The sequence below is a fragment of the Lacerta agilis genome, chromosome 4 (assembly GCF_009819535.1).
Source record: "Lacerta agilis isolate rLacAgi1 chromosome 4, rLacAgi1.pri, whole genome shotgun sequence".
Lineage (NCBI taxonomy): Eukaryota > Metazoa > Chordata > Lepidosauria > Squamata > Lacertidae > Lacerta > Lacerta agilis.
In genome coordinates, this window is record NC_046315.1 from 5,978,922 (window position 1) to 6,006,104 (window position 27,183).

General features: G+C 46.9%; 2 protein-coding genes across 2 annotated transcripts in view; both read left to right on the forward strand.

Annotated features, from left to right (window-relative positions):
- The window catches only part of LOC117045139, a 415,311-nt gene that overhangs the window by 57,258 nt on the left and 330,870 nt on the right, over positions 1 to 27,183 (forward strand). The window lies entirely within an intron of this gene.
- On the forward strand, positions 183 to 26,773 carry P4HA3 (prolyl 4-hydroxylase subunit alpha 3). Its single transcript, XM_033145797.1, has 13 exons — positions 183 to 355; positions 4,550 to 4,692; positions 7,374 to 7,597; positions 9,314 to 9,463; positions 11,376 to 11,427; positions 11,918 to 12,081; positions 12,207 to 12,383; positions 16,533 to 16,597; positions 20,476 to 20,635; positions 22,519 to 22,581; positions 23,973 to 24,041; positions 24,912 to 25,008; positions 26,308 to 26,773. Exons 1-13 carry the CDS (start codon positions 183 to 185, stop codon positions 26,376 to 26,378), a joined length of 1,608 nt encoding a protein of 535 aa, XP_033001688.1. The 3' UTR covers positions 26,379 to 26,773.

Below are 27,183 nucleotides of genomic sequence, written 5' to 3' on the forward strand. Positions count from 1 at the left end.
TTGCGCCCATGACACCACCGACGCTCCCTGCCTTCGGGAGAAGGGCTGGGTGGCACTGGGGGAGTTGGGTGGGTGCAGGAGGGGGGAGATTTTGGATCCCAGCCTACGGGAGAGGAAGGAAGGAAAGGAAGAAGGTGGAGGAGGCGAGCAACAAAGGCATTGTTCAGAAGAGCAAGGCGATGATGGTGTGGCTGGCGGCGGTGGTTCTCTTGGCCGGCCTCTCGCAGTGTGTCCATGCGGAGACGTACACCTCCATGCTCAGCATCCACGAGGCGCTCAGCACCGAGAGGGAGCTCCTCCGCTTTTTGCACACCTACCTTGAAGAGGAAGCCAAGAGGCTGGAGGACCTTAGAAGGTAAGGGCCGCCGGGCTCTGTGGGGATCAAGCACGGGGGAGGCTGGAATCGTAGAGCTGGAAGGGAAGGGCAACCCTCGCAGATATAGGAATTATAGGGTTGGAGGGGGACCTCCAAGGGTCATCGGGTCCAACCCGCCCCCCCCCCCAGCAATGCAAGGATCACAGATCCCTACCAGGTGGCCTTCCAACCTCTGGTTCGAAATGCAGAACCTGACATTTGTCCCTGCTGAAATCCATTTTGCCAGTTTCGTTAGTTTTGTGTCAGTGCTATTCCGGCTGCCTGCTGTGCCCTCAGAACATCCTAGGCTCAATCCCTGCCATCTCTAGTTAAAACGGGAATGGGGAAGCTCTGCTTCTCCGGCTGTTGGCAGTCTCCTGTTGGCGCCTGCCAGCATGTCCGAAGACCTGGAGAGGGGAGACAGAGATTTGGAGGAGTAAGAACCGATAAAGACAATGAATGGAGGTGCAAAAACTATCCAAATTCATCGACACTAGTATGAGGGAGCCTGACACTGACTCGAAGCAAATGTTATCCCACGATTCCCAGCACATTTTCTCACCGCTTTCCCGGTCACAAAGTCGGATATTTGGGGATAGTGGTTTGTTGCACAAGAGCTCCAAAACACATTTAATTGCAGGATCTGAATGTGATGGAATCCCACCCGAAAACAACAACAGTCTGGAGGCTTCCCAGAAGGTGCTCTTCCACCTGTTCCCTGCTGGTTGTTTCCTACTCCCATCTTCTATGGCTTGCAATTATACATACAGTGGTACCTTGGTTCTCAAACTTAACCCGTTCTGGAAGTCTGTTCCAAAACCAAAGCGTTCCAAAACCAAGGCACGCTTTCCCATAGAAAGCAATGCAAAATGAATTAATCCGTTCCAGACTTTTAAAAACAAGCCCTAAAGCAGAAATTTAACATGGACTTTACTATCTAATGAGACCATTGATCCATAAAGTGAAAGCAGATGCACTGCAGTCACACAATCAATCCATCCATCAGTAGCTGAACTGGGTTCCACACAGTCACAAAAACAAAACAAAAAGAGCCGCAAAAATTCAAAATAAGTAGCAAAAACAGACAGTCCTCAGCGTAAGTCTCAAAACAGAGCACATTTGGATTCCGAAAAAAGTTTCCAAACTGGAACACACACTTCCGGGGTTGCAGTGTTTGGGTTCCAATTTGTTTGAATACAAAGGCGTTTGAGAACCAAGGTACCACTCCACTGTATATATTTTTTAAAACCCAGATCCACCGGAACAGGTGCCCAGAATCTGCCACTTGTGGCAGCCACCTTACCCAGCTCCAACCGAGAACCAGCCACGAACATGTCAATTTTCAAACAGCCCCTCCTCATTTGAGGTTTTAGCTATGCAGTTTTCCCAGGATGGGTATGGAGGGAAATCAGTCAGGCGGGAAAATTGGCAATAGAGCACTGCAATTTGAAACAGCATTTTGGCAAATATTCATCTGCCCTTTTGTAGGTTTTGGCTGTCTAGGATAGAATGTGAACCAGAAGGGCTGGGTTTTTGTGTTGTTGGTTTTTTTTTAAATGGAAAGTGAGTACAACCTCCCCCCCCCCACCAAAATAAAACCCTTATGGGAACAGCCCATAAAGAATTGGGTTTTCATAAGTAAAAACATATTAGATATATATTTCCATTGGAAAAGGTTCAGAAAATTAAAATGATCCAGGGGATGAAACGATGGCCATATAAAGAAAGTTTGCAGTGTTTGGGGCTTTTCAGTTTAGGAAATATAGGAAGAGTCTGCTAGATCAGGCCAATGGCCCATCTAGTCCAGCATCTTGCAGTGGCCAACCAGAGGCTTGTAGGAAACCCGCAAACAGGATCAGAGCACAAGAGCAACTCTCCACTGCTGCAGTTTCCAGCAACTGGGATTCATCATCATCATCCTCATCATCATCATTTATACCCCGCCCATCCGGCTGGGTTTCCCCAGCCACTCTGGGCAGCTCCCAACAGAATATTAAAAACACAATAAAACATCACACATTAAAAACTTCCCTAAACAGGGCTGCCTTCAGATGTCTTCTAAAAGTCAGATAGTTGTTTATTTCATTGACATCTTATGGGAGGGCGTTCCAGAGGGCGGGCGCCACCACTAAGAAGGCCCTCTGCCTGATTCCCTGTAACTTCGCTTCTCACGGGGAGGGAATCGCCATAAGGCCCTCAGAGCTGAACAATGGGGGTGGAGACACTCGTTCAGGTTTACTGGGCCAAGGCCGTTCAGGGCTTTAAAGGTCAGCACCAATACTTTGAATTGTGCTCGGAAATGTACTGGGAGCCAATGTAGGTCTTTCAGGACCGGTGTTATATGGTCCCGGCAGCTGCTCCCATTCACCAGTCTGGCTGCCGCATTCTGGATTAGTAGTAGTTTCCGGGTCACCTTCAAAGGTAGCCCCACGTAGAGCGCATTGCAGTAGTCCAAGCAGGAGATAACCAGAGCATGCACCACTCTGGAGAAACAGTCTTTGGGCATTGAGGGTCTCAGCCTGTGTACCAGATGGAGCTGGTAGACATCTGCCCTGGGCACAGAATTGACCTGCGCCTCCATGGACAGCAGTGAGTCCAAAATGACTCCTAGACCACGCACCTGGTCCTTTAAAGCCCTAAACCAGCACCAACACTTTGAATTGTGCTCGGAAACGTCCTGGGAGCCAATGTAGGTCTTTCAGGACCGGTGTTATATGGTCTTGGCAGCCACTCCCAGTCACCAGTCTAGCTGCTGCAACTAGTAGGATTCTTAATAAACTGGTTAACAAATAGCCTCTAGTTTGATGTTTTTTGAAACATCTCATTTGAAAGAAATTGTAGTGAGGGTGGTCAACCTAAATATTTGTTTTGAGGGGGAAATGAATATGATATGTTTTAAGCAATAAATCTAATAGACTGTAGGGCATTTTATGTGTTATTATCATAGTCGGAGTTGTTCCTGGAAACTAATAGGAAGCCAGTGCAGCTAAAAACGCCAGTGCAATTCTGGGCTGCATCAATAGGAGTATAGCGTCTAGATCAAGGGAGGTAATAGTACCACTGTATTCCGCTCTGGTCAGACCTCACCTGGAATACTGTGTCCAGTTCTGGGCACCACAGTTCAAGAAGGATACTGACAAGCTGGAACGTGTCCAGAGGAGGGCAACCAAAATGGTCAAAGGCCTGGAAACGATGCCTTATGAGGAACGGCTTAGGGAGCTGGGTATGTTTAGCCTGGAGAAGAGAAGGTTAAGGGGTGATCTGATAGCCATGTTCAAATATATAAAAGGATGTCATATAGAGGAGGGTAAAAGGTTGTTTTCTGCTGCTCTAGAGAAGCGGACACGGGGCAATGGATTCAAACTACAAGAAAGAAGATTCCACCTAAACATTAGGAAGAACTTCCTGACAGTAAGAGCTGTTGGACAGTGGAATTTGCTGCCAAGGAGTGTGGTGGAGTCTCCTTCTTTGGAGGTCTTTAAGCGGAGGATTGACAGCCATCTGTCAAGAATGTTTTGATGGTGTTTCCTGCTTGGCAGGGGGTTGGACTGGATGGCCCTTGTGGTCTCTTCCAACTCTAGAATTCTATGATTCTATAGCTTGCAAACATCAAAGTCATATGCTCCATGAATTGGATCCCAGCTGAAGTTTCCAAACATTTTTTTAAGAGCAGCCTCATGTAAAGCACATTGCAGCAATCCATTATTGTCATCATCATCATCCAGCCTGGATGCAGACTAGGCATGTACAACCGTAGCCTGATCTGCCTTTTCCTGGAGAAGGGAGTATTGCAAGGCAATCACCTCTTAACATGTTTTTCAAAATGTCTTGTTAACTTTGCATCCCTTCTTGATGGAACTGCTACATTCTGCAGGAAAGCACCCACTCAGCTGTCTGGTGTGTGCCTTTGGGGAATCCAAAATTTTAGGGAAGCTTTTAATGTTTAATAGACTATTGTATTTTAATATTTTGTTGGAAGCCGCCCAGAGTTTGCTGGGAAAACCCAGCCAGATGGGCAGGGTATAAATTATTATTATTATTTATTATTTATTTTATTTAGACTGGTATCGCTGCCCCCAACTGTGGAGGCAGAGCAGAGCCATTCTGTCTAGTAGCCTTCGATACCCCTCTCCTCTTCTTGAATTTTGTCTAATGGTGAATAACGTCATTCTTCATGCCTTCCTCCCCAACCAGATTCTACAGGAAGATCCAGGCCTTGCATCAAGGAGCGGGCAGCACTGTGGTTAACCCTTTACTGGCCTACACGCTCATCAAGAGGTTGCAGTCGGACTGGCTGAACGTGGTGTACAGCATGGAAGCCAGCGAGAACGCCCAAGGTACGTTGGCTGAAGGCAGAGCATCCTGTTTAGCTGCAGGGAATGTAACAGGGATAGAAATGGGCATTTTGGGCGGAGAAGGTTCATTGCATTGTGGTAGGGCACCTGCTTGGCATGCAGAAGGTCCCAGGTTCAAGCCACAGTAGCATCTCTAGGTAGGAATGTCGCCTTCCTGAAACTCTGGGCAGCAGCTGCCGGCCAGGACAGCCAGCCCTGATGTCAGGGTTGAGCCAGATGAGGAGGAGTGGTGGCAAGCCCCCCCCTGGTGAGGCTGCACCCACGGAAGAACCTGGGGAAATGGAGGAGTTCGTACCTGGAGAAGACTGGTGGCGGCACTCCTCGGAAGAGGAAGAGTCAGATGGAGAGGGGGAAAGACCAGAACAGGAGGAGGAGGAAGTCGAGCCAGAATCAGGCCCTTGTGAGGAGAGAAACAGCCCTTCCCCTCCTCCCTTCTCAGCTGTAGAGTGTAGAGCTGAGAGACGCAGGGAACAATTAGAGGCAGCTGCAACTCGTAAGAGACGTGGTTGCAGGCCAGCTACTTAAGAAAGGCTGGCTCCTCCCTTCACTAGCACCTGCAACTGATATGCTGAGTGCGTGGTTGCACTTGCTTGTTCTGTTCCTGATTCCTGGCTTGTTCCTGACCCTCGGCTTGTTCCTGGCTCCTGGCTTTTCCCTGACTGACTTGGCTGGTTCCTGACTTGGACTGTTCTGACTTTGGCTTCTCCTGACCCCATACTGATACCTGACTTCAGCTGGCTTCTGACCCAGACTGTTCGACCTTGGCTTATCTGACTGACTGCTGCACTTCAGCACGCCAACTTGTTGGCGCCCTAACACCTGAGATAGTTGGACCTTTTTTAAAACGGCACCTTAAAAAAAAGTACCTTTCCAAAACAACAACAACAACGACAACCAGAGTCCTTTTTGTTGGGGATAATTCAGAGGGAAATTCCCAGGTGTCAAAAAGGGTTCTTTATGTATGCCACTACTGCGGACCGTGTTTTGCTAGCCCAGAAATGGAAAACGAGCGAGTTCCCAACCAAAGAAGAATGGCAACTTAAACTGATGGAATACGCGCAGCTTGAAGATTTTACGTATAGAATAAGAGAACAAGAAGAACACAAGTTTAGAGAAGAGTGGAAAACGTTTATTGAATATATGGCGGGGGGGTTGTGTACATTTAAAAATGCTGGCAGCATTAAGATAAATTCAACAGTGTAAATAAGTTTTGATGGATGTAATAATGGAATACTGAATGGTTTAGTTCATGTAAAATATGCAGGGATGTACGGTATGCAAAATGAACCATAGAAAGAGAAGAAGGGAAGTTATTGATTTAAGGTTGTTTAAATGAATAGTTTGAAATGTAAATTAGAAAAAATAAATAAAAATGATTTATTATGAAGGCAGTTCCCTGTTCCTATTGTCCAGAGGAGGGCAACCAAAATGGTCCAAGGCCTGGAAACGAGAGGAATGGCTTAGGGAGCTGGTTAAGGGGTGATATGATAGCCATGTTCAAATATATAAAAGGATGTCATATAGAGGAGGGAGAAAGGTTGTTTTCTGCTGCTGCAGAGAAGCGGACACTGGGCAATGGATTCAAACTACAAGAAAGAAGATTCCACCTAAACATTAGGAAGAACTTCCTGACAGTAAGAGCTGTTCGACAGTGGAATTTGCTGCCAAGGAGTGTGGTGGAGTCTCCTTCTTTGGAGGTCTTTAAGCGGAGGCTTGACAGCCATCTGTCAGGAATGCTTTGATGGTGTTTCCTGCTTGGCAGGGGGTTGGACTGGATGGCCCTTGTGGTCTCTTCCAACTCCATGATTCTATGATTCTAAGACTCAGTACCAAGGGGAGTGTTAGGATTTTGTGTAGTCTCTGCTGCTTCAGCTTGACTATTATGATTAGTATAAATCACATGAGTGTCAGAGAGAGTGTGGGAACGGAAGACCGTCTTATCTCTTCCGCCTAAGTGCGTTATTGTAAGTTTACTTTCACTTCTGCTGTGTCACAGTTTGCTTCTTGTTCTGCCAGAGCTCGGAGAACACAGGCGTGGAAAATGGATTCTCTGTATATAGACTGTAAATAAATGTAATTTAGACCTACGGATGTTTCCTTCTTCTTGCTGTGTGATGCTAGAAGACTTGTGTGCTCTTCTTATAAGAGAAGGGTCGCAGATTTTAGGCACTCTGGACTGAAGGGACATGCCAGCCAGAGAGGGCCTCCTGGGGGACACTCAGGGGTCTTGGAGTTCGCCGTCTCCGAGAGAGCGTCATTCCCAACAGGGAGATCGGACAGCTGTAAACAGCTGCACGAGCACAGGACCAACTGCAAAGGACATGAAACTTTTGCTCCCTGCCTTGCCTTGCTGCTGCTCCCACCTGAAGGGAGAGGACATATGTCTGACCATCCCTGGAAGAGGATGTGGGGCCTCCACGCACCTACAGCTGCCTTGACCCCAGCCTTTGGGGTCAAGTGGGGAGCACTCTGGTTTCTGTCACAGTGTCCCATTGTGCCAGAAGCGGTTTAGTCCTGCTGGCCACATGACCCAGAAAGCTGTCTGTGGACAAACTCCGGCTCCCTCGGCCTGAAAGCAAGATGAGCGCCGCAACCCCGTAGTCGCCTTTGACCGGACTTAACCGTCCAGGGGTCCTTTACCTTTTTTCACCTTTTGTTCTCAGCACTGAAGAATGGCTACCAGCGGTTGGAGGAGGACTTGCCCCTCTTTGAGGACCTGGAAGGAGCTGCCCGGGGGGTGATGCGCTTGCAAGATGTCTACTCCCTGAGCGTGAAGGGCTTGGCCAAAGGGAAGTTCCAGAGGGTTAGCAACGCTCCGCTTCCGGACATCTACAACCCCAGCCAGGATTTCTCACTGTCCGCCGACGACTGTTTCCATATTGGCAAGGTGAGGGGGCAGGTCAGTGGTCCCCAAAGGGGGCAGTAACAGACCCCCCTGGAGGGCAGTGGGATTACCTGGCAGGCATGCTAAGAGGCAAGGGGGCATCAGGGTTGTGCTGTGTGAGCTATATTAATTGGATTTGAAGAAGAAGAAGAGTTTGGATTTGATATCCTGCTTTTCACTACCGGAAGGAGTCTCAAAGCGGCTCACATTCTCCTTTCCCTTCCTGCCCCACAACAAACACTCTGTGAGGTGAGTGGGGCTGAGAGACTTCAGAGAAGTGTGACTAGCCCAAGGTCACCCAGGAGCTGCATGTGGAGGAGCAGAGACACGAACCCGGTTCCCCAGATTATGAGTCTACCGCTCTTAACCACTACACCACACCCTGCTCTCCCAGTGCAATCTATCCCTCCAGGCACCCACGTGTGTAGGTTAAAAATCCCATCCTTGCCAACAAATTAAAAGCATAGGCATTAGGCTGTAAAATTATGAATTACCTACAAAGTAAAGCACCAGGACGTGGGTGGTGCTGTGGGTTAAACCACAGAGCCTAGGGCTTGCTGATCAGAAGGTCGGCGGTTCGAATCCCTGCGACAAGGTGAGCTCCCGTTGTTCGGTCCCTGCTCCTGCCAACCTAGCAGTTCGAAAGCACGTCAAAGCGCAAGTAGATAAATAGGTACCGCTCTGGCAGGAAGGTAAACGGTGTTTCCGTGCGCTGCTCTGGTTCGCCAGAAGCGGCTTAGTCATGCTGGCCACATGACCCGGAAGCTGTACGCCGGCTCCCTCGGCCAGTAAAGCGAGATGAGCACCGCAACCCCAGAGTCGTCCGCAACTGGACCTAACGGTCAGGTGTCCCTTTACCTTTTAAACTGGTTCTCCCTTTTTTGCCCTGCTTAAGAAAGAATTAGGCAGCAACTTGGGGATTAAGTTTAAAAATATATTTTACAGTGGTACCTTGGTTCTCAAACTTCAAAAACCCAGCAATAAGTGTTCTGGTTTTCGAACATTTTATGGAAGCTGAACGTCTGATGCGGCTGTCGGGTATTGTTTCCGGGACACCTGCACCAGTCAGAAGCTGCGCCTTTGTTTTCGAACGTTTCGGAAGTCAGACGGACTTCCAGAACGGATTAAGTTTGGCGCTTTTGTTTTTGCTATTTATTTTGAGTTTTTGTTTTTGAGGCTTTTTCGGATAATTTGTTTTTGTGACTGTGCGGAACCCAGTTCAGCTACTGATTGACTGATTGTGTGACTGCCGAAATGGATAAAAGCCCCCCATCCAAACAACGGCTATCATCAGTGCAGGGAAGGGGAAAAAAACTTTTAATTTTTATCATCTACTGTCTTATTTATTTCATAGTACAGTACATTGATTATTGCTTTCATTTTATGGATCAGTGGTCTCGTTAGATAGTAAAATCCATGTTAAATTGATGTTTTAGGGATGTTTTTAAAATTCTGGAACGGATTAATCCATTTTGCATGACTTTCTATGGGAAAGCGCGCCTTGGTTTTGGAACGCTTTGGTTTTGGAATAGACTTCCGGAACGGATTAAGTTTGAGAACCAAGGCACCACTGTACTTACTTAAAATCTTGCATTGGTTCACGGGAATGGCAGCAGTAAAAATTATGCAGGCAAAACTCCTCGTCTAGCCAGTGATTTTGCAGGTAAATTGGTCCCAAGTTGCTAAGGCCTTTATCTTACCATTCCTGGTTTCTTCCAGGTTGCCTACGACATGGAAGATTATTATCACTCCATTCTGTGGTTGGAGGAAGCCGTGAGCCTCTTCCGCGTTTCCTACGGGAGCTGGAACACAGAGGATGAGGGGAGCCTGGAAGATGCCCTGGACCACCTCGCTTTTTCTTATTTCAAGGTAAGACGGGATGCTGCAGGAGGACACAGGGAGCTGCTGCCTTTACTGAGTCAGACTCTCAGTCCATCTCTTCTTCTTTGGCGATCACTCGTTGCCATGTAAGACTGTCTTCCATAAACACGGTCTTAACAATGAGTCCGTAAGTGAATGTGGAGGCCAATTCTGGACCCACACGTCCTTCCACATTGGTTTCTGGGCGGAAGTTGATCACTGTGTGGATTTGCCAAGCGTGCCTTTCTCTTAGGACGTTTCTCCCTTGTGTCCTGAGTTCGAGTGTCTTCAAAGCCCATGACACCTTTAGTAAAGGCTGTTCTCTGACTGGAGCACTCGCAGGCCTGTGTTTCCCAGTTGTCAGTGTTTATACTACATTTTTAAAGATTTGCCTTGAGAGAGTCTTTAAACCACCAGCATCACGCTTTCCGTTTTTAAGTTTGGAGTAGAGTAGTTCCATTGGAAGACGATCATCAGGCATCCGCACAACATGACCAGTCCAACGAAGTTGATGTTGAAGAACCATTGCTTCAACACTGGTGATCGTTGCTTCTTTCAGTACACTGATATTAGTTCGCCGGTCTTCTCAAGTGTCCATCTAGCTCAGTACTGTCTGCACAGACAGGCAGGTAGCAGCTCTCCAGGCAGGGGAGATACCACACTGGAGATTGAACTTGGAGCCTGTCTCATGAAAACAGATGCTGTGACACTGAGCTACAGTCCTTCTGCACAACTTCCGCTCATCCTGCACAACTTCGACGCTTATTCTGTGTGGGAATGGTCAGGGAGGCAGGAGAAGATATATTGTTTAGCAAGTCCCTTTACTTAGCAGAGTGGATTCCCCTTTTTAACGCACAGCGGGTAGCTGGTTGCAGGCTCGTGTAAGCCTCTCACTATCATACAATTCAATATTGAATTGTATGCTCCTGGTAAGTTCCCTTATTGTCCCTCTTAAAAAGAATAAACACACGACAATCTTAATTAAAGTATATAAAAGATATTTACTCACATCATCAGTTCACAGTGGATCCCTGAAGGCAGACTTAGTTACAAAGTACATACATGTGGAATCTATCCCATATGGAGATACTCCCTTTGTCCTCTGCTGTCTGAAAGCATGAGAGATAGCTAAAAGCCAACAGAGCATCTCTAGCTAAAAAGCTGCTTCTTCTACGACGAATGGAGTCAAAGAGAGAGTGCTGCGTGCCTGATGCTTTTGTTACCTGCACAGGTAAGGTAACGCCCACCTCTAGTCACATGCAAAGGAAGTATGCCCCAGTCAGGAGGAAACAGGAAGTTTTCGACTGGCTGGAACAAACATCCCCTTGCATGTCCACTCTAGGAAAACAAGGAATGTTGTACTTGACTGCTACTTAAGTATCACACCCCACATTCTGAAGAAGTGTGCATGCACACAAAAGCTCATACCAATAACAAACTCAGTTGGTCTCTAAGGTGCTACTGGAAGGATTTTTTATTTATTTTGATCCCACATTCTGCACAAGATGATTCACTCAAGGAGGTGAGGAGGTGAGGAGGGTGGGGACCTGAGAGAAGGAGATCATTTTCTGCTGCTCCCCTCCCCTGCCACACTGGTGGAACTCCCTGCAGGGAGCATTTAGTTTGCCTGGCAATGGAAGACTGAATTATTCACTTGAGAACCTGGGTGACACTTGACAGCACGCCCTGCCTCCCTATGAACCACCTTTCATCTTTCTCTCCTTAAGTCTAAATCAAGTGTTCCTCTGAGCATATGTAGAGTGCAACCCTCCCCATTCGCTGAGTAAGAAGAGCCTCCACACACACACACACACACACACACACACACACACACACACTTTGCTTCCATGTCAGCTTGAGTGTCTCTCTATTTCCCCCAGAAATTTAACTTTTTGCTCTCTCCTATCTTCATTTTTTAAAGGCAGGAAACGTCTCTCATGCCTTAAGCCTTTCCCAAGAATTTCTTCACTACGGTATGTGCTTCTTGTCCAGATCCTGTCAGACTGAAGAATGTTACTTACTTAGTCACTCCAAACATCTAGCTTTAAAGGGTTAGACATGCTCCTCATAAATTGCACAATCATCAGTGGGTCTTCATAACTAGGGGGGGAAACAGTTTCTGTTCAAAAAAAGCCAGGGCATTTTTCTCCCAGGGAGTAAGGAATTCCTGGTTGAACATGGGGAAGTAAATACAGTGGATGCTCAGGTTGCGGATGCAATCCGTGACGGAGGCACGTCCGCATCCCGCAGCATTCGTATGACACAGTGGCGCATCTGCTCATGCGCGTGACGTAATTTGGCGCTTCTGCGCATGCAACCTGGCACCTGGGGCGAGCTTTCCCAGACATGGGCGACCACTTCATTTCTGCATGCTTGATTGCTATTAAAGGGGCAGGGGAGCAGGGTAGGCTTTTTAGAATGTATGTCCTGGTTTGGATTCAGACAACCTGTTATCTCGACCAGATCCGAGCAACAAGAGGATGGCGAGGAACGTCGTCAAGTACGAGAAGCTGCTGTTGGTGAATCCCGAGAGCGGCGAAGAAGCGGGGTCCCTGCAGAGGCCAAACGTGACCCAGCTGGAGACCAGAGATGTTTATGAGAAGCTATGCCAGACTCTGGGGTCTCAGGTGGGGCCACAGTTTTGTTTTTATGAAACAGTGACAAAGCCCAGCAGAGTTAGGATGATGTTTCCAGGTGGCTAGTTTGCAGGTAGGTTCCCTTGCATCACCCTCTCTCTCTGGTCCTCCTCCAGCCATCCCAGTATCAGCAAAAACACCTCTACTGCTCCTATGAGACCAAAGGAACCCCCTTCCTGATGCTCCAGCCTCTGAAGAGGGAGATTGTCCACCGGCAGCCCCACATCGCACTCTACCATGACTTCGTCAGCGATGCCGAAGCAGAGAAGATCAAGCAGCTCGCTGCTCCACGGGTAAGCAGCTCGGGGGCAATGATGACCCCCAAAGGTCAACCCCCTGCAATGCAGAAATCGCAGCTAAATCTAAAGAATTGTTGTTTAGTCGTGTCCGACTCTTCGTGACCCCATGGACCAGAGCACACCAGGCACTCCTGTCGTCCACTGCCTCCCACAGTTTGGTCAGACTCATGTTGGCAGCATAGAGAACACTGTCCAACCATCTCATCCTCTGTCATCCCCTTCTCCTTGTGCCCTCCTTCTTTCCCAAGATCAGGGTCTTTTCTGGGGAGTCATAAGGTGGCCAAAACATTGGAGCCTCAGCTTCAGGATCTGTCCTTCCAGTGAGCACCCAGGGCTGATTTCCTTCAGAATAGATAGGTTTGATCTTCTTGCAGTCCATGGGACTCTCAAGAGCAGGGGTCAGCACACTTTTCCAGCAGGGGGCCGGTCCACTGTCCCTCAGACCATGTGGTGGGCCGGACTATATTTTTTAAAAAACCATGAACAAATTCCTATGCCCCACAAATAACCCAGAGATGCATTTTAAATAAAAGGACACATTCTACTCATGTAAAAACACGCTGATTCCTGGACTGTCCATGGGACAGATTGAGAAGGCGATTGGGCTGCATCCGGCCCCCGGGCCTTAGTTTGGGGACCCCTGCTCAAGAGTCTCCTCCAGCACCATAATTCAAAAGTATCAATTCTTCGGCAATCAGCCTTCTTTATGGTCCAGCTCTCACTTCCATACATCACTACTGGGAAAACCATAGCTTTAACTAGACGGACCTTTGTTGGCAAGGTGATGTCTCTGCTTTTTAAGATGCTGTCTAGGTTTGTCATTGCTTTTCTCCCAAAAAGCAGGTGCCTTCTAATTTCGTGACTGCTGTCACCATTTGCAGTGATCATGGAGCCCAAGAAAGTAAAATCTCTCACTGCCTCCATTTCTTCCCCTTCTATTTGCCAGGAGGTAATGGGACCAGTGGCCATGATCTTAGTTTTTTTGATGTTGAGCTTCAGACCATATTTTGCGCTCTCCTCTTTCACCCTCATTAAAAGGTTCTTTAATTCCTCCTCACTTTCTGCCATCAAGGTTGTGTCATCAGCATATCTGAGGTTGTTGATATTTCTTCCAATCAAAAGAATGCATTGCTATTATTATTACAAATACCAAAAGTGCATTCTAACCAGGTTAGTCTCCTGGAGAATTTCTTTCCCTCCAAATTATACTAGCAAACCCCCTAAAAATGGGGGGGGGACCACCCCAGTTTGCATCTCCAACCCTGCTTTGAACAAGAGGGCAGGAAACTTCCTTCTTGGTTATTCGGATTCCTTCAGCAGCTGAGAGAATTAAGCTCAGAAGTTGCCACCTCAAGACGAGGAGGAGGAGGAAAGCCTGCGGTTCAGCTCCTCCACACTTGGCCGAAAACGATTTCTTCTCCATCCAACATCCCGGATGGTTGCCTCGGCAACCGTACAAACAGGCCCACATGGAGATTATTAACCTAATCCACGGCATGGACGGGACATCGGTTTTGCGGTTCTACTCCTTCCCAAGGCCAGACGGCACTTGGCTCTGACTGCCGATCCATCACTTTTCCTCTTGGCAGCTTCCAGACAGCCTGGCATCTCGGCCGAGTGTGTCATCGTTGCTGTGATTCTCTGGGCTAGACGCATTTCCACCGGGTGGGTTGCTCCTAACAACTGCCGAGGGCTGTTTTCCTTAACTAAATGCAAAAGACGAAGGCAGACAATAGTTTGCAAGGCAGCTGAAAGTGTCTTGACAGTGCTTCTGGTTGCCAGGAGGAACAGGTGTCGCCTTCACCTTTAACAGGTGTGGGGCCTTGTCAGAGCATTTTCCTTGGGTACCAAAGGCCCCGAGATTCAATCTCCAATGGCAGCTCCAGGCACAGCTGTGGGAATGTTGTGGAGAGAGTATATTGATTAAATATTATCCTTCCTAACTAACTCACGCTAGTGAGTCACACTTATATAGCAGAGCTCATTCCCCTTTACACCACAATAAACTAGTTGCAGATTCGTTTGAATCTCTTTAGTTAAGCAACCCAATCTGGCACCCCCAGATTGGGGTATATTCCTGGCAAGACCCCTAAGATTCCCTCCTGAAAGAATCAAGACACAAGAGTCTTCCTTATAAGTGATGGAAAGTTTACTCACATTCAGTTCACAGTTGGATCCCTGAAGGCAGGCTTTAGCTTGTAGTGACAGATACAGTGTGACTCACATCCTTGCAAAGGTGGGTCCATGTGCCACCGGCAGAGAGCCAGCAGTGCAGTCCAAGAGAAGCAAAGGCATCAAAAGAGGAAGGTGTCTGCGTGACTGGACGTTTTGTGGGGTCTGCAAGGGTAACACCAGGGCCGTCTTTACCTGGGGGTGCAGTGCATCCGGGAGCTGAATTCTGGAGGGGCGCCAGGCGCCCGCCGCTGAAGCCACCTAAGCTCTTAACTAATCTACCTCTGGGGTGTCTAATTGGTCGACCGCGATCACTGGGTCATTTCTGTTCTCTTTTGCGGAAGAGATTCAGAATCAATGTATCCGGCGGCGGCCTCTTTCGTCTTTCACTTTCGCATGATCGCAAAAAAAGTTTTCGCTGTTGCTTGTGTGTGTGTGTGTTAGCAGTTTTCTCTGCTCCCATCCTTAAAAGTTCAACAACTTAGACTTGTGTCCCTAAAAGAAGCTCAGCAACTTTTACCTGCCCCCCCCTTAGGGGGGTGCTGGGCGGATCTTTGCACCCCAGCGGCACATATGCTAAAGACGGCTCTAGGTCACACCCACCTACCTGGTCACATGTGAGTTAGAAACTTGTGGAGGGAATCAGGAAGGCAGGGCATGGTGTCTGGTGTCTGTCTGAATCCAAGTCTGTGGCTAGGGCAGAAGCAAGGGCAGTGCTGTGAACCCCTCCATCATGGGCTCAGGTTGTAGATATGTGCAACTAAACCATATATCCTAAGGACACCACAGCCCACTGTGCCTCATTCCAAAAGGAAAAATGGACCCTGGTAAGCACCCCTGGGATTTTGCACTGCTGTGAGATTGGGGTGGTGCACAACACTACGTCCATATTTCTAAATTATTATTCTTTATTTATATATAATTTTAATTTATTTTCCATTTAATAATATACATTCACATCATTGTTATCCACTTTACCTCCCTGGCTCTTTAGAGCCTATCGACTTTTTTCCCTTCCGCCTCACGGCTTTCAAAATTAACCTTTATATCATTGCATTTTGTACGTTTTCCAATTCCAATTACACTCATTACTTGAATAAATGTAGAAAGGTAGAAAACTTCTCATTACAAGTCTTCAGAGAACTCTGCTAGTGATGTTAATTGCTTACAATAGTCTTTCAGATATCATACAGATTTACTCCAGTCTTTTTGGAATGGTTTCGGATTTTTCCCGTCAGCTTCACCAATTCTGCAAAGTCCATCGTCTTCACCTGCCACTCTTTAATTAATTATTATTTTTTAAAATACTTTTATGAGTTGTGCATATTTGTTTCTCAGCTGGATCCTTTTACATGGTTTTCTATGTTTTACAGTATTTTATGCATTGTGATTTGCGCATCCTTTTACTGATTATAGATTGGTAATTCTTTTACTGATTATAGATTGGTAATTCTTTATTGTTCAGTTATTATTTGCTGCTGTATAATTGTACTGCTTGCTATTCAATTCTGACAGATTGTTGAATGCTGCTTTGTTTGATCTAAGCTGTTTATTTTAAAGTTATTGTGACTTTTATATCAGACCAGATTGTTGCTATTAATGTTTGGTGTCTGATTATGTTTTTATGCCTTAATTATAATCAATTAATTAATAATATTATTATTATTAGCCTATCACCCATTCCCACCACCCTTCTGAGTAATACCCCTCCCCACTCTCTCACTATATTTAAGGGTCTGGTGACTTCTGTTTCAGTGTATCTGAAGAAGTGTGCATGCACACGAAAGCTCATACCAAGAACAAACTTAGTTGGTCCGTAAGGTGCTACTGGAAGGATTATTATTATTATTATTATTATTATTATTATTAATAACTCAGCCAAATATCAGAAGCGAAGCCCCTCCTGTCTCCTCTGTGCTCCAGACTTGCCACTGCAACTTCTTGCGTTTCTCTCTCTGTTCCCCTCTCCAGTTGCAGAGGTCGGTGGTCGCCTCGGGAGAAAAGCAGCAGAAAGCAGACTACCGGATTAGCAAAAGGTAAAGTCTGTTGCTACGGAGACGCGGGTGGCACTGTGGGTTGAACCACAGAGCCTAGGGCTTGCCCATCAGAAGGTTGGCGTTTCGAACCCTCGCGATGGGGTGAGCTCCCGTTGCTGAGTCCCAGCTCCTACCCAGTGGCGTAGGAAGGGCGGGGCTTAGGGGGCTCTCCGTCCCGGATTCCAGGGGAGGGGGGTGACACTCCCCGGCCCCTCCCCCACCACCCGGCAACCCATCCATACAGACGGGGCAGCCCCATGACCCGGCGCTGCTGTTCCCGTGGCAAGCCGGCGTGCGAGCGGCAGGTCGTGGGGCTGCCCGACCTGCCGCTCGCTCACCGGCTCGCGGCAGCACCGGCTGGGTCCACTACGCATGCCCATAAATTCTGGGCATGCGCAGTGCATCCGACACGTCGTGGCGTCACGACGCACACGCCGTGAAGCCCCACCCCTAGGGGGTGCCTCCGCGCCGCCGCCCCGGGTGGCGAAGAGGCTTCCTCCACCGCTGCTCCTAGCAGTTCGAAAGCACATCAAAGTGCAAGTAGATAAATAGGTACCGCTCCGGCGGGAAGGTAAACGGCGTTTCCGTTCTCTCTGCTCTGGTTCGCCAGAAGCGGCTTAGTCATGCTGGCCACATGACCCGGAAGCTGTATGCCGGCTCCCTCGGCCATTAACACAAGATGAGCAACGCAACCCCAGAGTCATCTGCAACTGGACCTAACGGTCAGGGGTCCCTTTACCTTTACCTTTTAAAGTCTGTTGCTAGCTACATAAATGAGGCTAAATAAATATATAAAAACATTTTATGCCCTAAATTTCCTGAAACCCACTGTTTTTGTTAGTAAGAATGCAAAAAACCAGTATTTTTCATGCAATATTCTTTGCTTAATAATAATAATAATAATAATAATAATAATAATAATAATAATAATAGTTATACCCCATCCATCTGGTTGCGTTTCCCCAGCCACTCTGGGCGGCTCCCAACAGAATATTAAAAACACAATAAAACACCAAACATTCAATTACTGTTTTAATTTACTGTCTACTGGGCTTGCCAACTTTTTGGCCCTTTGGGGCTCCTGCACCTGTTGTATGTACTACATCGTTATAAAAAATAAAACAAAGTAATTTGTCACTGAGAATCCCCGCACACACATGCACACACCCCACATCTCAAATAAACTTCTTACAATCCCTAGGGTTTGAAATATTAATCTTCTAGTTAAAATCTGCCTGCTGGGTCTGTTTCCTGCAGGATGTTGTTGTTGTTGTTGTTGTTGTTGTTCAGTCGTTCAGTCATGTCCGACTCTTCGTGACCCCATGGACCAGAGCACGCCAGGCACCCCTATCCTGCACTGCCTCCCGCAGTTTGGTCAGACTCATGTTGGTAGCTTCGAGAATACTGTCCAACCATCTCATCCTCTGTCGTCCCCTTCTCCTTGTGCCCTCCATCTTTCCCAACATCAGGGTCTTTTCCAGGGAGTCTTCTCTTCTCCTGAGGTGGCCAAAGTACTGGAGCCTCAACTTCAGGATCTGTCCTTCTAGTGAGCACTCAGGGCTGATTTCTTTGAGAATGGATAGGTTTGATCTTCTTGCAGTCCATGGGACTCTCAAGAGTCTCCTCCAGCACCATAATTCAAAAGCATCAATTCTTCGGCGATCAGCCTTCTTGATGGTCCAGCTCTCACTTCCGTACATTACTACTGGGAAAACCATAGCTTTAACTATACGGACCTTTGTCGGCAAGGTGATGTCTCTGCTTTTGGATCCATGCAAATCTTTGCTTGTGTAGCTTATTTAAAACCATTTATAAACCACTCGATGCTTTTAAAGAATTTCTACACTGTATACAATGTAAAAGTTAGTAAGCAATGAAACAAAAGTACAACGCAAAACCAGTAAAACGGCAGCGCAGATGCATGTTTTATATTGTGTTTTACAGAAGAATTTTACTGCGCTGCGATCTTCCTCAGTAGGTTGTGCAAACTGCTCTTCTGAATTATGCTTTTCATAGGCTAGGCTGGGCGTGACACTGGGGGTGAGTTTACGGAGCCATTGGGACAGTGGTCCAAAAAAGTTTGGGAGCTGCTACTAAATGAACCTGGGCTTCCCCCCAAATCCTTTTTTTCTAACTGGAGAGGCTGGCGAGTGGACCAGACGTTCTCTTTGGTGAAGCTGGCCCCTTCTGCAAGCCAACCAGGTGCTCTGCCACCGAGCAAAGACATTTCCCCTGGAATCTGAGCAAGCAATCTAGAGGTGAATAGGTCAGGATCAGGCCTCCCATCTCCCTAGTACTACGCTCTAATCCAGGTTTCTAGTCTTCTGCAAACTCCCAGACGGCAGGATTTATCGCCAACAGCTGCGTTTATCATTCCAGGCTTCCTAGGCTGGGGGAAAAAATGACTTCATGAGTCTTCTTGCAAAGCAGAGCTAGATATGGAATTTCCACACAAAGGGTGGCGGAGACATAGGCTGCGGTTGCAAATATTTTCCGAGATGATCTCAGCGCAGGGTTTTGCAATCTGGGTTTGAGAGACCCCCACTGACTGCCGGAATTCCATTCTCTGCAGGGTGGGGGGGGGCCCTTTGAATTATGGTTGGATGAATGAGCGATTAACTCTTCCCTCACCTCTGGCCCCGTTGGGAAAAACAGAAGGAACTTGGCTTGAAACGGCAGCGGTAAAATGAACAGAATCGCACGCCAGTGAAGATATTTTAAATCGATGAATATTCTGGCTTCATCTGCGCTATGCATTTAAAAGCAGCACTGTACCACTTTAAACAGCCATGCCCACCCCCCACCCCCAAGAATCCTGGGAGCTGTAGTTTGTTTTGGGTTCTGAGCAGGCGCGCTGACTCCAAGGAGCCAAGGAAGTTTTGGACCCCCAAAGTAGTTTTGTGAGCCCTCCTCAATATTCAGGGGGCGTTGGGCTCAGCACAATGGCTCTTCGCGGCATTGCTCTCATATGGTCACGACATTGTGCAGCATCGCAAGGGGAAGCGGGACATTCTGGGATCAAATCGAAAACCAGGAGTGGGTCTACACAGGGGGGCGGGGAAACCTGCTATAAATAAGTCATACATTGGATCGTTTTAACAAAAGGGGGGAAAGGCTATGTAAAAATCACATAGAAAAGTTTTGTGCTCTACAGCGCCACCTGGTGTTGCATGTTTATAATGCATTTAAAACACTGGTGGTTTTTTTTTTTTTTTTTACTAATGTAGCTGAGTCCCAGGACGGCTTCTTTGAATCTGGGGCTGTCCCTGGAAAATAAGGGTGCTAAGAGGGTCTAAGCTTCATTAGATTTATAGGAGATCCACCCTTGGCCCTGAACTTCTTATCTCTCTCTCTCTCTCTCTCTCTCCCCCCCACACACACCCCTACCCTGCCACAAATGCACTTCTTTTATTTATTTCTTTTAAGTCATGGTAATTATTTATTTAATTTAATTTAATTTAATTCAACACCTCTTAACCCCTTTCAATTTTAACAGTACAAATTCTACAAACACCTTCCATCTCTCCTCAAAATGCATATTCCCAGTCTTACCTTAATGGCACATGTTAATTTATTATCAACAGCTATATCCCACACCTCTTTATACCATCCTTCCGTTTTATATTCTGCTTGCCCCTTCCACTTCCTAGCTATCGTAATTCGTGCGGCTGTCAATAAATTTGTGAGCGAGTCCTTCGTAGCCTGCGAACCTTCTACCCCATCGTAAATTGAGAATAATGCTACCTCTGGACTTTCGGTCAGCTTTAACCCAGCGATTTCTGTTATCTCCTTAAACACCTTTTGCCAGAAAAATTGCACATATTTACACGACTGCACTTCTGAGCTCAACTCTTTCCTGCTCGCTGTGCCTTGTTTAGTGCCTGGCTGAAAGACACCTTGGATCCAGCAATCGTGGCCCTAGATCGACGGGTCGCAGCCCTGACCGGCCTCAACACCCGGCCTCCTTATGCAGAATACCTGCAGGTGGTGAACTATGGATTAGGCGGCCACTACGAGCCCCATTTTGACCATGCGACGGTGAGTAAACCTGTTGCTGCAAAGTCCGGCAGGGCATGAAAGCAGTTTGATATTGTCTGAGAATGAATGAATGAATGAATGAATGAATGAATGAATCTTTATTTGCATCAGCCATCGGCCATAGCAATAAAACAACAATACGATATACAAAGAATAGAAATAAAAAGTCCATTATATGAAATACATTTTAGAGTTTCGAATCAATAGTCAAATGGTGGGTCTTATTCTTATTCTGGTTGCCCCAGCTAAAAACCTTGCTGTCACCTGCTCATCTTGATCTGCTAAGAGAAAGGACACTGTGGCCAGGCGACCCGGAATGGACAACAAAAGAGGGGTGATAATCTCATCCCTCAAGTCTTTATAAAGGGACATAAGTGTTTTTCGTGTGGAATCTGTTGGAATCGTCCATCAAGTACAGCCGAGGGCAATACATTCAATCTTGTGAGAGTAAAAGCGTGCCTATATTTTAGAATTGCTAGGTTATGCAGATAGGGTGCCAGAGAGTCAAAATGGGAAGGTTGTCAGAGATGTAAACACCTGCATTTTTCTTTGGAAGCAATCCTAAGCTCTGTCTACACTGTAAAATTTAAACCGGTTTATTTAGATTAATAATAATAATAATAATAATAATAATAATAGATTTATTTATTATTTATACCCTGCCCATCTGGCCGGGTTTCCCCAGCCACTCTGGGTGGCTTCCAACAGAATATTAAAATACAATAGTCTATTAAACATTAAAAGCTTCCCATATAATATGAATTGTACATTGTTGTTGTCGTTCAGTCGTGTCCGACTCTTTGTGACCCCATGGACCAGAGCACGCCAGGCACCCCTATCCTGCACTGCCTCCCGCAGTTTGGCCAAACTCTGCCAGTCGCTTCGAGAACGCTGTCCAACCATCTCATCCTCTGTCGTCCCCTTCTCCTTGTGCCCTCCATCTTTTCCAACATCAGGGTCTTTCCCAGGGAGTCTTCTCTTCTCATGAGGTGGCCAAAGTACTGGAGCCTCAACTTCAGGATCTGTCCTTCTAGTGAGCACTCAGGGCGGATTTCTTTAAGAATGGATAGGTTTGATCTTCTTGCAGTCCATGGGACTCTCAAGAGTCTCCTCCAGCACCATAATTCAAAATGAATTGTACATATACATATACAAAACAAAATAAAAAATAAAAAATTCCTTCCAGTAGCACCTTAGAGACCAACTAAGTTTGTTCTTGGTATGAGCTTTCGTGTGCATGCACACTTCTTCAGATACACTGAAACGGAAGTCACCAGACCCTTATATATAGTGAGGGAGTGGGGAGGGGTATTACTCAGAAGGGTGGTGGGAATGGGGGATTGGCTGATGGGTGTGGAAAACCTGTTAACGACTTTTTCCTTTAAGACTATTTGCAGTCGTCAACTGATTTTCCACACCCATCAGCCAATCTCCCATTCCTACCACCCTTCTGAGTAAAACCCTCCCCACCCTCTCACTACTGTATATGTAAGGGTCTGGTGACTTCCGTTTCAGTGTATCTGAAGAAGTGTGCAGGCACACAAAAGCTCATACCAAGAACAAACTTAGTTGGTCTCTAAGGTGCTACTGGAAGGAATTTTTTATTTTTTATTTTGTTTTGACTATGGCAGACCAACACGGCTACCTACCTGTAACTATATACATATACATATACACTTGATTTCTTTACAGTGTAGATTGTTTTCCCGTACGAATCTTTTTCCACACATGACTTCCCACCAGTTTGACTGCAGAAGTTCTGCACTTGTAGGACAACTTGTAGTTATGCTCAGGTCTTGTGGTAGATAATCCCAGTTCTAAAACTTGATGAATGCAAGCACCTGGTGTTTTGTAATCACGGAATTCTCTTTTTCCCAATGCAGTCGAGAAAAAGCCCCCTTTACAGGATGAAATCCGGAAACCGAATTGCCACGTTGATGGTCTATGTGAGTCTTCTTCTCTTTGCTGGGATCTGTGAAGAATTTTGTGGTTTTCCCAGGGAACTCTGTATATGTTTCAAGAAGGATAGGGTTCCTTTTGTGGGTTTTTTTTTGGTCTTTCCGTGGCTAAATGTGCAGTTCCATGCTTCAAACCGCTGGCCCAGTATTTCTCCTCCAGCTAGCTTTCTACAGTGTAAAAGTTTGGACAAGCATGATTTTGGAGATGCTTTTGCAGGTGGGAAGTGTCACTGGGGCGAAGGGTGATTTGGAGAAGGAAAAACAGGGTTAAGCAGACCTCCCCTGATATTTCTAAATGCTCACCACACCAGCCAAAGCAGCTATTATATTTAGTTTCTTTAATGGCAGTGAGGATCATAGCTGTCAACTTTTCCCTATTCAGAATAAGGGAATTTCCCTTAAAAAGGGGGGGAAGTTGACAGCTATGGTGAGGATCAGTTCTGCCCATTTTGCAAAGCAGCAAGAGGTGAGGTTGGAGGGAACCGGGCACAGGGTCTTCTCGGTGGTGGCGCCCGCCCTCTGGAATGCCCTCCCATCAGATGTCAAGGAAATAAACAACTATGTGACTTTTAGAAGACATCTGAAGGCAGCCCTGTTTAGGGAAGTTTTTAATTTTTGATGTTTTATTCTGTTTTTAATATTCTGTTGGGAGCCGCCCAGAGTCCCTAGGGAAACCCAGCCAGATAGGCGGGGTATTAATTGTTATTATTATTAATTGCTTGGGGCTCAAACCCACGACCCTGAGATTAAGAGTCTCATGCTTTATATCCTAAGGCTGCCACACATCTGGCAGCCCACTTCAGAAGTGTAGATTTTGGCGAATTTCCTTGAAAATAACTCCAAAACTTGCTTTTTCTGTACAACCCCCCCCCAAAAGCCCTCAACGTGGTTCTCCCTGTCCTCTTTTAAACTCCACAACAACCCTGTGAGGTAGTTAGGCTGAGAGATATAGAGAGCAACATACGCCACCTTGAGCCGAAGGATAATGTTGTCTGTTGTAATGTGGGGATCGTAATTCAGCAAGTGATTTCAGCCCTGACATAGCAGGCAGGAGACAGCTTCTTCATGTAACACTCTTTATTCAAGCAAACAAGACTGGGGAACTGAGGAGAGGGAAGCTACATTTATAGGGACAGTAGACTGGCTAGAAAGGATAGATTTTGGAGGGAACAATCTCAAGCAACCACAAAGCTGCCTTTTGGTGGGAACCAATAAGACTGAGGATCCAAATGCAGCAACTTGAATGAACCAATGGTAGCTGTTCCTTCTGGAACAGGAAGGCAGTTACCTTCCCCTAATGTGAATACAGACAATAGTAATACAGATATTATAACCTTTGAATCAATACACAACATTGTCCTGTTTCTTTTCCTGCTCAGTTGAGTTTGGTAGAAGCCGGAGGGTCCACGGCCTTCATCTACGCAAACCTCAGCATTCCTGTTGTCAAGGTGAGGTGTGTGTTGTGAACTGCAGAAAGAAGGGTTCCCCGGGGAGAGAAATGAGGTATCAAAGGTAACAAGAGAAAAAGAGAGAGAGGAACAAGTCATCAAATTCCTCACACAAATAAAATAGAGGCGCCCAGGGCTCAAATTTACCTGACTTTATCATCTGCCCATCCCTTTGGCACCTGTGCCAACACACCCCTTTGTGTTCAGAAAATGTTTTCTTTCAGAGAAACTGTCCCTCTGTGCATGCTCAAAGGAACGGGATTTGTGTATTCAGCTGGGGCCTGGGTTATTTCTCTGCAGACATGCCATGAAGATTCTTTTTCCCTGGGGACGCGGGTGGCGCTGTGTCCTAAACCACTGAGCCTCTTGGGCTTGCCGATCGGGAAATCGGCAGTTCGAATCCCCCCGACGGAGTGAGCTCCCGTTGCTCTGTCTCAGCTCCTGCCAACCTAGCAGTTCGAAAGCACGCCAGTGCAAGTAGATAAATAGGCACCGCTGCGGCGGGAAGGCAAATGCCGTTTTCGTGCGCTCTGGTTTCCGTCACGGCGTCCCATTGCGCCAGAAGCGCTTTAGTCCTGCTGGCTGCATGACCCGGAAAGCTGCCTGTGGACAAACGCCGGCTCCCTCGGCCTGAAAGAGATGAGCGCTGCAACCCCATAGTCACCTTTGACTGGACTTAATCCTCCAGGGGTCCTGTACCTTTACCTGTTTTCAGCACGTGTTTTTTCAGGAAAACTGCCCCCTGTACATGCTCAAAGGTATGGGATTTGTGCACTCAGCTGGGTGCCTGCCACACTGCAAAATCTGGAGCCTGGGTTATTTCTCTGCAGACACGTCAATAAATTTATTGTTCTCTGGTCCCCTTTCCAGAATGCAGCTGTCTTTTGGTGGAACCTTCACAGGAATGGGGATGGGGACGACGACACCCTCCACGCTGGCTGCCCAGTCCTTGCCGGAGACAAATGGGGTAAGGAGCAGAGCTTAGCTGTGCGGTGAAAAGGATCTAGGAGTCTTGGTAGACCACAAACTTGACATGAGTCAACAGTGTGATGCAGCAGCTAAAAAAGCCAATGCAATTCTGGGCTGCATCAACAGGAGTATAGCGTCTAGATCAAGGGAGGTAATAGTACCACTGTATTCTGCTCTGGTCAGACCTCACCTGGAATACTGTGTCCAGTTCTGGGCACCACAGTTCAAGAAAGATACTGACAAGCTGGAAGGTGTCCAGAGGAGGGCAACCAAAATGGTCAAAGGCCTGGAAACGATGCCTTATGAGGAACGGCTTAGGGAGCTGGGTATGTTTAGCCTGGAGAAGAGAAGCTTAAGGGGTGATATGATAGCCATGTTCAAATATATCAAAGGATGTCATCTAGAGGAGGGAGAAAGGTTGTTTTCTGCTGCTCCAGAGAAGCGGACACGGGGCAATGGATTCAAACTACAAGAAAGAAGATTCCACCTAAACATTAGGAAGAACTTCCTGACAGTAAGAGCTGTTTGACAGTGGAATTTGCTGCCAAGGAGTGTGGTGGAGTCTCCTTCTTTGGAGGTCTTGAAGCGGAGGCTTGACAGCCATCTGTCAGGAATGCTTTGATGGTGTTTCCTGCTTGGCAGGGGGCTGGACTGGATGGCCCTTGTGGTCTCTTCCAACTCTAGGATTCTATGATTCTATGACTTATTTCCTTGACATCTGACGGGAGGGCGTTCTACAGGGCGGGTGCCACTACCGAGAAGGCCCTCTGCCTGGTTCCCTGCAACCTCACTTCTCGCAGGGAGGGAACCGCCAGAAGGCCCTCGGCGCTGGACCTCAGTGTCCGGGCTGAACGGTGGGGGTGGAGACGATCCTACTATGCTGCTTTTATCGTATTGCTCTGTATATTTTACGAGATCTCATCTATATATCTGTATCTATACATAATTGCTCTTCTATTTAACTTGAAAACATCCAGCTAGGTGTAATAAAAACAGTCATAAGAGCGGGAAGAATAAAAGTGCAAGATGATAAAACGATAATCATAATAATCAAAGAATGCTTGAAAAAGAATGAGCGGTTTAAAATATATTCAACAAACATATCAAATAATCATGAAAGTTGCCAAATAGACTCATGTTTAATTGTTTTTTTAGTTACTACTTTTTCCTCTCTGTGTTTTTAGCTGTTTCTGTTTTAACTGTAAGCTGCCTTGAGTCGTTGCTGTCAGGGGGAAAGACGGGATATTTTTTATTATTATTACTGTTATTATTATTAATCCCAACCTCTCTTTAATAGTGGCCAACAAGTGGTTCCATGAACACGGACAGGAATTTCGGAGGCCGTGTGGCACAAGCCCGGAAGACTAAAAAGTTCAAGTGCTCTCAGCTGGGTTCGGCGAATGCCAGAGGTTCACAATGGGCTAAGTGTGGGGAGAGAATCTGGACCGACTCCCTATCCTAACACAGCCTGGTCCCGAAAGACCACCTCGGAGTGAACCACGGCCAAACCACATCTTGGCAAAGGTTTTCTCAGGCATCCGAGAAAGAAAGAACTCGTTGATGTAGCACATAGTTAAACTATGGAACTCCTTGCCACAGGGCGCAGTGATTTGCCATCAACTTGGACGGCTTTAAGAGAAGAGGATGGGGGCAAATTCATGAAGGGTGGAGCTGTTGGTGGCCTCAAGCCGCAATGGGGCCACAGTCGGAGGCGGTAACGCTTCTGAATCCCAGTTACTGGAAGTCACATTGCTCTTGTGTTCGAATCCTGCTTGCAGGTTCCCCATGAGCATTTGGCTGTGACCATCTTGGCTGTGAGTCTTGGAAGACCTGCAGGTCTTTTCCCACCTGGCCTGGGAGGGCAGGGCCTGGACTGACTCCAGCTGCAAAAGCTGAGGCTGAACAAACAAGGTATTGTTTTTTCGTTGCCAATACAGTGGTACCTTGGTTCTCAAACGCCTTGGTACTCAAACAACTTGGAAGCCAAACACTGCAAACCCGGAAGTAAGTGTTCCGGTTTGCGAACTTTTTCCGGAAGCCGAACGTGCTGCGTTTTGAGTGCCACACTTCTGTTTTGAGTGTTACACTGAGGTCTGTCTGTTTTTGCTATTTATTTTGCGTTCTTCTTTTTGCGGCTTTTTTGCGTTGTTTTTGTGCCTGTGTGGAACCCAGT

What these genes read in the sequence shown, in the direction of transcription:
- P4HA3 (XM_033145797.1), top strand. Translation starts at nt 183, where the DNA reads ATGGTGTGGCTGGCGGCGGTGGTTCTCTTGGCCGGCCTCTCGCAGTGT. An exon ending in AGGCTGGAGGACCTTAGAAG is followed by an intron (nt 356 to 4,549) that starts GTAAGGGCCGCC and finishes CTCCCCAACCAG; the next exon opens with ATTCTACAGGAAGATCCAGG. An exon ending in AGCAGCTCGCTGCTCCACGG is followed by an intron (nt 12,384 to 16,532) that starts GTAAGCAGCTCG and finishes TCCCCTCTCCAG; the next exon opens with TTGCAGAGGTCGGTGGTCGC.